At 48.6% G+C, this 10118-nt stretch overlaps 2 protein-coding genes across 3 annotated transcripts; both read left to right on the plus strand.

Annotated features, from left to right (window-relative positions):
* Window positions 1–358: 358 nt before the first annotated feature.
* Window positions 359–4553, plus strand: LOC147051610 (soluble guanylate cyclase 88E-like). Its single transcript, XM_085918711.1, has 16 exons — window positions 359–486; window positions 550–682; window positions 939–1113; window positions 1201–1292; window positions 1410–1667; window positions 1754–1898; window positions 2031–2153; window positions 2219–2339; window positions 2422–2551; window positions 2628–2774; window positions 2878–3024; window positions 3103–3259; window positions 3478–3587; window positions 3685–3774; window positions 3849–3964; window positions 4096–4553. Exons 1-16 carry the CDS (start codon window positions 359–361, stop codon window positions 4457–4459), a joined length of 2436 nt encoding a protein of 811 aa, XP_085774837.1. The 3' UTR covers window positions 4460–4553.
* A 2157-nt stretch (window positions 4554–6710) lies between these two features.
* Window positions 6711–10013, plus strand: tnfaip8l2b (tumor necrosis factor, alpha-induced protein 8-like 2b). Of its 2 annotated transcripts, none has more exons than XM_085919367.1 (3): window positions 6711–7012; window positions 8950–9273; window positions 9356–10013. In XM_085919367.1, the coding sequence occupies exons 2-3, from the start codon at window positions 8956–8958 to the stop codon at window positions 9596–9598; spliced, it is 561 nt and encodes a 186-aa protein (XP_085775493.1). In that variant the 5' UTR covers window positions 6711–7012; window positions 8950–8955; the 3' UTR covers window positions 9599–10013. The 2 variants fall into 2 exon arrangements, with proteins under 2 accessions (XP_085775493.1, XP_085775495.1); XM_085919369.1 differs by lacking the exon at window positions 6711–7012 and adding an exon at window positions 7114–8576.
* The last annotated feature ends 105 nt before the right edge of the window (window positions 10014–10118 follow it).

Below are 10118 nucleotides of genomic sequence, written 5' to 3' on the forward strand. Positions count from 1 at the left end.
CAAAAGGCTGAGCCTCCGCAGGTGAGAAGACTTTTGCCAGACGCCTCGTTTTGTCATCTACTGAGAACTCGGATCAAGAACCACTTTGGCATCGGCGCTTTCGGTTGTTGTTGTTTTTTTTCAAAACTGGAAATGGGTCAGATTTGAACCTGGTGGTGCTGCGGTTTTTCAGAAGGTAGTAGAGCAACACTCGAGGTGGGCCCGATTTCATTCCGGTCGCCGATGCACTAGGTCCATCTCGTCGGAACTAACGCCCCCCCCCCCCCTTCCGCCTCCTCCAGCTTTTATTTCTCCCCTTAGCTGAGCAGTTACGTCGGACAGCAAAACGGAGGTCCCTAGCGCCACCAGCACCGCCAAGATGTACGGCCTGTACTTGGAAGCGGTCAACGACTACATCAACGAGTCCTACGGCGAGGACGTGTGGCGGCTGATTGAGAACCGGGCCGAAATCCCGCACCTCAAGTTTGTCAGGCATCAGATGTACAAGTAGGTGACGGAGGAGATGATGGACGAGCTGAGTCGCAAACTAACACGGCTTCTCTCCTTCAGTGACAACCTGATCTTGCGTCTCGCCAAGGCGGCAGGCGAAGTTCTTGGAAAGACACACGATGAGCTGATGTACGCCTTCGGAGTCTACATGGTCAAGAGGATCGGAAATTACGGCTACGAGCGCATACTCAAGGTAAGCCGATGGTCTATTAGATGAATTAGCCTTCTTCTTCTGACTCCTTCATTAGATTCCCGAGCAGTAGGTCGAGAGAAATCGTCCAATTTCACTTAAGTGGTCTAGTGACAAGCAGAACAAGTCAAGGCTCTTCCACTAGATAGCAGAACGATACTTAATTAACCTTTTCAGACATTGCTAGCAGATTTTTTTTTTTTCATCCAATTTAAAATATGCGCCTGGATCTTGAACATCAATGTGGCGCTTTTGGCAGGTGTTGGGTCGGAACGTGCGCGACTTCATCAACGAGCTGGACAACCTGCACGAGTATTTCCGCTTCTCTTTCCCCAAAGTGCAGCCACCGAGTTTTTGCGTGGAGGAAGAGTGCGAGACCAGTCTGACGTTGCACTACCGAAGCACTCGCAAAGGATTCACGCAGTTTGTCAAAGGTCTCGCTCGCTCGCTCGCTCGCCGCCGCGTTAACTTGATGGAAGTCAAAGTTTCCCTGGTTTGACCTCCATCGGCGCCCCCTGCAGGCCAGCTCTCCCAGGTGGGGCGTCAGTTTTACAACACAGATATTGAAGTAGAGATCTTGTCCAAAGAGGAGACAGAGAAGATGACTTATGTGGTACGTATGAAGAGCATGACAGAAACGATGAAATATGGCAGTCAGTCCGGGCGGGCGGGAATGGAGCGGCCATTGACCAGAAAAAGATCTGACAATCATCTGTGCCCGCCCCGTCAGGTATATAAGATGAACTTTGACAACGCGGCCTTCAAGCACCGCATGCCGCAGCAAAAGACGGCGCCGAGCTATGAGAAGCTTCCCATGAAGCGAGGTATCTTTTTTGACATGTTCCCCTTCAGCGTAATCTTCCGCCGCGACATGACCATGTACCGCATTGGCGACGGCCTCAAAGAGGTCTTCTCTGACCTCCAGGGCAAGAAGGTGAACGAGGAGTTCACCCTGGTCAGGCCCATGCTGGAATTCAGCTGGGACAACGTGAGTATTAGTCCGTCTCCAGCGTTAGCCTCCTGGCTGCTCGTTAACGTGCCCCCCCCCCCCCCCCTACCCCCTTCCCGACTCAGATCTACACCCACCTGAACAATGTGTTTGAGCTGGTCTCTAAAGCAGTGGTGGAAAGCAAACAAAAAGTGAACATTCCAAAACTCAACAAAGAGGAACCTGAAGAGAAAGAGGAGAGCGAAAAGGCCAAGAGGGAAGAAGAAAGAGGTAAGGGCACCCTCAAAGCATACCTGAAAGCCAGCAGTTGCCCAGTTAGCTACTAGCTAATGTCCAAGCTAGTCATTGTAGCGTCACGTTCTTCTCGTTGACCTTCTGAACAAGTTGTTGTGGTCCGTGTAGAACAAATGTCTGAGGAGATGAAAGGCACGGATCAGGAGTACAGCAGCACTTTGACTCAGTACAATAGCGCCGCTAACTCTGGAGGCGAAGACATTGAGCTGTTGGCCTTCCAGACCGTCACAGGTAAAGTCACAGTCAAGAAATAGGCTCCAAGTACACATGATGATTTCACCTCGTGTTCCTCTCAGGCAAATGTAGCGAGACCATCTTTGAGGACATGCGTGAACCTCCCAAAAAGCCTCTCCACCTAAAGGGCCAGATGAAATATGTACCCCAGTGGGACTCACTTATCTTCCTGGGGACGCCCATGTAAGACCGCCCGACCGGGCGATCGGCACTCTCGGTCGGCCTCGAGGTGACCTCCATCTATCTCGTCCGCATCCTTTTGCAGTATTGAGACAGTGGAAGACATGATCAAGATGGGGGTCTACGTCAACGACTTGAACCTGCACGACTCCAGCAGAGAGCTGATCCTAGCCGGGACGCAGCAGTCGGCCGAGCTGCAGCTAGCCCTGGATCAGGTCAGGAAGACGGGAAGACCGCCACGGTCATGGAAGTAGTCACACCGCAGGCTAACGTACAAGTTGGTTCTTGCAGGAGCAACAAAAGTATGCACAGCTGCAGGAGATTATCAAGAAGCTGGACGAAGAGAAGAAGCGAGGAGACTCTTTGCTGTATGCCATGATCCCTAAAGCCGTGGCCGACCGTCTCAGGAAGGGAATCACCGCCTTGGAGACGTGCCAGGTACGCCTGATGTCCGTAAATCTTGGACTGGGACCAACCGTGACCACCGCAGAACCCGTTGAAGGTTGCTATATGATGAAAATGTTTGGTGGCTACGTTCCAGGTCTTCCCCGATGTGACCATCCTGTTCAGCGACGTGGTCAAGTTCAACGAGATCTGCATCCACATTACCCCCATGCAGGTGGTGGACATGCTCAATGAGATCTACATTGTCTTTGATACGCTGAGTGAGAAGCACAACGTCTACAAGGTGGGCTCCTCATCAGTCAGAGGTTGGACTACCGCAGACAGCGTGAATCTCAAGAGGCTTTAATGGACGTGGGTGCAGGTAGAAACCATTCGTGATGCCTACATGGTGGTGGCGGGCGTGCCCAACAAGACCACATTCCACGCTCATCACATCTGCGACATGGCCCTAGACATGTTGAGCTCTATTGACCATCTGAAGGATCCATCCACTGGGGACAACATCCAGATACGAGTCGGTGAGTTTGGAGTTGTCTACGATACTGCCGAGTCAGCTGGTTTTTGGAGCGCACCGCTCGTGGCTTTCAAAGCACAGTTATGTGCCTTTGTGAAGCATGAAAGGTTTTTCTTCTGGCCAGGGGCTCGGCGTTTGATGCAGATAGCTGGAGCCAGAATTTCTCCAGAACTTGCGTGCTCTACTTGTGCTTATTGTATCCGTGGATCTCCCACTTTGCAGGTGTCCACTCAGGAATGGTAGTGGCCGGCGTGGTGGGTCTAAAGATGCCTCGCTATTGTCTCTTTGGTGATACGGTCAACACGGCTTCCAGGATGGAGAGCAATGGCGTGGTGACTGCACTGACATCCGTGACTTAACTCGTTCTCCAGCTGGGGACCTTGGAAACCGTGTATGTGCCTGTGTGTGTGTGTGCGTGTGTGAGAGCAGGGTATGCAGATACACATCAGCCAGACCACCAAAGACCACCTGGAACACGAGCCATACATAATCGAGGAGAGAGGCAAGATCTTTGTCAAGGTCGACACCTTCTCCTTGTGGTCACTCAAAGGTCAAAATTGAGCCGCATAGTTAGCCATTTTTTTTGCAACCAGGGCAAAGGCTACATGAAGACATACTGGCTGAAAGGAAAAAAAGATCTCTCCTTCAAGACTCCGGCAGAGTTGCGCTACAGTAGCGAGCAGGACTCTGAAGAAAAAAGCTCCAACGGGTGAGTGGAGGACTTGACATTCACAGTACAACCCAAATTGAGTTTCCTTCTTTGACGCAACTCCCGCGCTACCTAAGCATTAGCCAAAGCTAGCAAGGCTAACCACCATCTCATCCACTTCGCTTTGTCAGTTCCACCAGCAGCGAAGCCAAGAACATGTCATCCAGTCAGCCCATCAGCGGCGGCGAGGAGCAAGCGGAGGGCAAACCCAGTCCCAGCGACCTCCCGCAGGATACCCTGCCGCTATCCGAGGGTTCCGGCGAGCCCGCGGCCGCGCCGGGAGACCTCCAGGAGAAGTCCAAAAAGACAAAGAACAACAAGGGCGCCAAGGCCGAGGCGGGGCCGGGGAACGCTACGTCGGCGCTGGCGCCGCCCATGGATGACCCGGAGAACCCGGGACCCATCCTCAACATTAAGAGGAACAGCTTCAGGCAGCAGTACGCCAAGCTGCCCGTCAACATGCCCATAAAGAGCGCCTCGTGTACCCTCCTGTGAGCCGCTGACATCGGGAAAATGTCACGACATACTAGATGTTGTTCAAAAAGTAGACCATTTGGAGTGAAACCATATGCTTCTTCTTGTACATGGTAGATTATATTTATATAAACATGGATGTACAGCCACTGTGCATGTGTTTACATCATTTACATCATTTTGTAATCATGGGCCACATTTCCATTTTTCAAACAGATTAATGGGCATTGACACACAAAAAAAAAAAAAGTCATGTGTAAAACATCGTATTTTATTAATAAAATAATTCTATTATAATTTGCTCATTTTTTAAAAAACGACCTAATTGCAATTAATTAGCAGATATTTCCTCAAATGAAAATTGGATTCGACAAAACCTACAATTTACAACTGCAGGTGGTCAAACCAGTAGCCACACAATTCTGTTTATCTTCCATTCCATTCTCGAAATCTCTTCACAATCCTGGACCTTGAGACGAAACTTTCTTATTTATTTATATATCTATCGACGTGTCCATTTTCAGGTGTACCTAATAACAGGCCACTTCATTAGGGAAAAAAGCTTAACTGAAAGCGAAAAGTGCCACACCCGCCCTCACCCCCACTTTCTGATTGGCTGTTTGATCTGTGACGTCACTCGGACACTCCATTAGGTACACCATAACTGGCCACACCTAACGACAGGTCATTGCATTTGTAAATGTGGGCCAAATTGTGACAAATATTCAAGTTTGAAACTCACTATCTAAGTCATAAATAGGGACTAAAGTGCTTGGCAGTTTTTTTAAACACACACACCCAGATATTGTTGATAACGTCGCACACCCGTTGATGTTTCCTCGTGAGATGTCATTACGCGATAAACAGGAGGCCGACAGGAAACCGCTTAAGCACTACTTCCTGCCTGTTGCCATAGCGACCGGCCTCCTCCCTCCCGCTGGGGCCCGGCCACTGGCTCGACAAAGAGGCAGGTGTAGTCGATCCTCGGCGGGCACGGCGCCGCCGGCCTCTCAGCCCGGCAGCTGGAGCCCAGCGGAACCTCCCATGCCAACATCTGGAAGGAATTATTATTACGATATGTTGGTGGGGAGGGGCTAAATGGGACCAGTGTCCACAGATTTCATGTTTACTGAAGTTTCCTGTTGAAATAATCACAACAGTAGAAGATTTGTTCACTAATATTATGGCTCGGGATTCATTTTGATTCGCTGGGGCCGAACAGCTCGTGAATTTCCGGGTGGATCATCTTTTCCAGGATTTTATGAAGCGTAGCTGTTAGCGATAGCAAGCCTGCTTGGCCTCTTATTTGGAAAAGTGCCTGAGAGAAGAAATACTTCATCAAGTAGATTGTAATATATTCCGCCATGTTTTGAGTAAATGTGTGGGAGGCGCAAAATCATATTAAAAATATGTACATGGTCTCTCTGTCATGCAGATTTTTGCAGGTGAGTCTGGAATGTATCCCACGTGATAATCGGGGGGCTCACTCTTCGTAAATAATCCAAACAGAGTGGAGGATTTGTAAACTCCACATTTATTTATATTTTCTGGGGCAAACAGCTCATGAATTCATAAAGATTCCAGATGTATCATCTTGTAGAGGAAGTTTGGAAGCATAGCTGTGCACTATACTTTATAAATAAAACCCACGAGATGTCACTCTGGCTTTGTCCCACGTTACAAAATGAAAAGACGAACTTCTCGGTCGGGAGGTCGACGTGCTTTGACGCCATCCTGCTACGTTATATCAAAAAGTAGACTTTGAATAAACCGGTGCCGCCACAGCTAAAAATCTTCTCTATAGGAGTAGAACTAGAAACTAGGGACGGGCCATTATGGATACCAGGTGTCTGTATTTTAAGGTATCGAGTACTCGAGGAGGCTGCCGATACCAACCGCCGATACAGAAAATAAAAACTCAAATGAAAACCCCCAAACTATGATAGATCAGAAAAAAAAGGAGTAAAAGCTCACGACTAGGGAAAAACTCAAGTCAAAGCGCAGAAAAAAATTGACGAAATACACAATAAAGGTATCTGGACCTACGTCACGTTTTAGCTTTTCTGCCTTCGATAAAAGCCAGAAAGTGAACGCAGCACATTCAACGGCATTCCAGGCAAGGTGAGCCTACACACACACGCGCACGCACACACACACACACACACACACACACACACACACACACACACACACACACACACACAAAGGTCTAAGCCGCTCCCCTTTCAGGCTGCTGCATCTCTGGCTTACATTCTTTGTGCTTTCACTTGTCAGGACAGGCAGACTTTTACAACGTCAGCAGTCGGAGCGTTGATGGCGGGGCCGCTGCAACTTTTACGTGTCAATCTACGAGCAGCCACTCAGCGAGACACACACACACGCGCGCACGCACACACTTGAGGGGTGTGTCGATGCACGTTGAGTTCCTCAAGGAAGTACGAGTCGTCAGTATCTCAAGGCGGAGTGCCGAGACGCCCGGGCCGCTGCTTTTTTTGCTAAAATGAAGCGTTGAGGTCAAGCCAGTCGTGCGACCACCAGCAGAGCGGGGGGGGGTGGGGGACGCCGCCAACTCAGGTAAGCTGGCTCGCTAACATTCCAGCAGGCTAATGGAAGCGCTCGGGTGAACTACTAAACAAATAGTTTTGCACTTCCTCATGCACGCCATACGCGCATGTAGTTGCTCAACTCAAGACTTTGCACTCCACCCCGCTTGGCTTATTGGGTACGAGATGCTGAGAGACGACGGCGCAAACCAACTGTCAGCTGTCAGTTTCACTTCCCGCCAGAGGGGCGTGGCCAGCCAGCCAACCGGCCGGCCGGCAGCCTTGAGCAATTTCCACTTGGGCAAGAGCGCAACGTCCGCTTTGCACTTTCATAACTTCAAGTCGGGGATGCTTTGAGGAAGCGATAGTCTCGTTTAGATGTGAGCAAAAAAAAAGACTGCCAAATGTTTTGCCCCCAAAAAAAACATTCTAAAAGCTTTAATTCTAATGTTTGGACTTCAAAGTTAAAGACAACTGAACTAACCAAAGAAAAAAAAATGGAGCCACTGTGACATCACTCACAGTTTGAAATTGTTTTTCCCGCGCATAAAAGCCAAAGGTACCGCCTCCCACTTTAGCCGTAAAGGAAGCCATATTTGCAATATGTGCTGCAAACAGGCGTGGGCTTGCCTTAGCTATGTCACCCAAACAAGCCAGCACAGGCCAGAAGTCGCACACAGCAGCTTCATACGTTCTCTATGGTCCCGGACAGCAGTCCCACAGTGGAGATATATTGTCTTCTCAATGGGACTATTCTACTTGGGCAGGCAAATTGTTTTGGGAATGCACTATTAGCACCAAAACCAGCAGACAGCCACCTTGTTTTCTCCTAAGCGCTCAGTCAATATGGCAATGAAAGCATAGAAATGGATGGCGTGCCTTCCTTCCTCAAGTCAAATTCAAGAAGATAGTGACTTTCCTAATGGTGTGGGACACCTCAGGGAGTAACATTCAGGGCTGATGACCTCTCTTGGGCATTTGTGTGTGTTTTGGATACAAAGTGAGTTGGACCATCCCAGAGGAGGGTAAAAGCCTCGACGGGACACGTTAGCGTTGTTTTTGCTAGGAGGTCACAATGGCAAAGCGAGCAAATACAAAAACAGCTGAATGATGCTTACGTCGCTTTGTTTCACTATACGACGACGCTTTAGTTGGACACAAGTAGTGCTCCTTTAAAGCAACTAGGGGACTACATTGGAGTGATTTGAGGAGCTTGCTAGACAAAAGTAGGGATTTGGCGTCATCGTCGTGCCAGGAAACTATGTTGAAGTCAGTGGAGGAGTTTTATTCAGGCATAAGTGTTACTTTAGTGCCATCTTGGTGCTAAAGGAATTATATAAAAGTGAGTGGAGGCAAAAGTAGTGCTTTGGTACCATCTCGGTGCCAAGAATCCACTTTGAAGTGAATTGAGGATGCTTTAACCAAAGCTTGTGCACCATCTTGGTGCCAAGGCAGAATATTAAAGTGAGCTTCATTTAGATGAATGTAACGCTAGGCTAGTGCTAGCTAATTGCACATATATCTTACATTAAGCTTTACATTTTCAAACCTCCAGCCGGACAGCGCCGCTGGGTGAAAATGTGGATTATGTCAAAGTAAGCATGTGACACTTAAGCTGGATTTTTTTTTTTTTTTTAAATGCTCGCAACTTGCTAAATCTGGAACGGTGATTTTTGTTGAATGAATTGCTCCTATGAATGACTGCATTTCCTGTCGTCATGTGTTTTACTTGCTAAGTGGCGGTGAGAATGTTACCCGTCCTCATGCCACTGACAATATATCCGGATGATTGTTTGTGACGTACGTCTCTATTAAAAAAATTAGAATAAGAATTGAGCTTGAACAAGGAGGGAAAATGAACAATAAACCAAAGGGGGAAACAACGTAAAATGCAAAAAGGGTGGCGCCCAAATATCCGCATTGCAAAGTCATGACTTGAAACGTTTGTACTTTTTCACTTCCAAACAGACAGCCATGGACCACTTCAACTCCAAGGACACGGCCTTGAAGGTCCAGAAGAAAATCCTGAGCAGCATGGCCACCAAGGCCTCCGTCCAGATGTTTATCGACGACACCACTAGCGAGATCCTGGATGAGCTCTACCGCGTCTCCAAGGAATACTCGGGCAACAAAGTGGAAGCCCACAAGGTGGTCAAGGACCTGATCAAGATCGCCGTCAAGATCGGCCTTTTGTTTCGCAATAACCGCTTCAGCACAGAGGAGCTGGTCTTGGCCCAGGACTTCAAGAAGAAGCTGCACCAGGGCGCGATGACCGCTATCAGTTTCTATGAGGTACGCACTGGGAATCTTCAAAAAATGTGTCCATGTGTGTAAGCTGCTACGTGACCGAAGAGTGGCGTGTGGTGCTCCACAGGTGGACTTCACCTTTGACAAGACGGTGATGTCGGAGCTCCTGACGGGCTGCAGGGACCTCCTGCTGAAGCTGGTCAACAGTCACCTGACGCCAAAGTCCCACGGGCGCATCAACCACGTCTTCAATCATTACGCCGACCCCGAGCTGCTCACCCGGCTCTACCAGCCCGATGGGCCCTTCCGGGACCACCTGGTGCACATCTGTAAGGGACTCAACAAGCTTATAGAAGAGGGGACAATATGACAAACTCGTGGTCTCCCTTTGGGACCTCCCTTTGGGACCTCCCTTTGGGACCACACTGACACTCCACACTCGACACTGTCCTGCTGCTGTTTGCTAAGAGAGCAAACATAAATAGGGAAGGTGCCCGACGCACGTTCCACTTGGGAAAAAAAAACAGCTGGAGATGGATTGATTCTTTCTTTCTTTTTGTTTGAGGTGTCGTTATGACAACAGGTCAGACTAGAACAAAGTGGTTCACACTGTTTTAAAACTTATGAATTAGGATCCATGTTTCCGTGGAAAGAGGAAGAGGCGGCAGATACATTGCTGATACAATGCTGCCCTCTAGCGGTCTGGATGTTGTATCAGCAAGAGGAAAAGAAGATTGAAGCTACAGAAGTTTGGAAGAAAAAATAATGATGATAATAAAGCCAATATGGTGACATCAATGCTTGTGTGAGCTGTCTATTGAATTATTGACATGATCAGAGCAGATTCATTTCTTTTCATGTTATTCAACTCGATGGACTCACAAACAAAC

The sequence above is a fragment of the Syngnathus leptorhynchus genome, chromosome 8 (genome assembly GCF_054491065.1).
Source record: "Syngnathus leptorhynchus isolate UIUO chromosome 8, UIUO_Slep, whole genome shotgun sequence".
In the NCBI taxonomy this organism is placed as follows: domain Eukaryota; kingdom Metazoa; phylum Chordata; class Actinopteri; order Syngnathiformes; family Syngnathidae; genus Syngnathus; species Syngnathus leptorhynchus.

Coding starts and splice junctions, on each gene's coding strand:
- LOC147051610 (XM_085918711.1), top strand. CDS start 359: ATGTACGGCCTGTACTTGGAAGCGGTCAACGACTACATCAACGAGTCC. Junction 3,260..3,477: donor CAACATCCAGATACGAGTCG/GTGAGTTTGGAG, acceptor CCCACTTTGCAG/GTGTCCACTCAGGAATGGTA. Junction 3,965..4,095: donor GAAGAAAAAAGCTCCAACGG/GTGAGTGGAGGA, acceptor TCGCTTTGTCAG/TTCCACCAGCAGCGAAGCCA.
- tnfaip8l2b (XM_085919367.1), top strand. CDS start 8,956: ATGGACCACTTCAACTCCAAGGACACGGCCTTGAAGGTCCAGAAGAAA. Junction 9,274..9,355: donor CCGCTATCAGTTTCTATGAG/GTACGCACTGGG, acceptor GGTGCTCCACAG/GTGGACTTCACCTTTGACAA.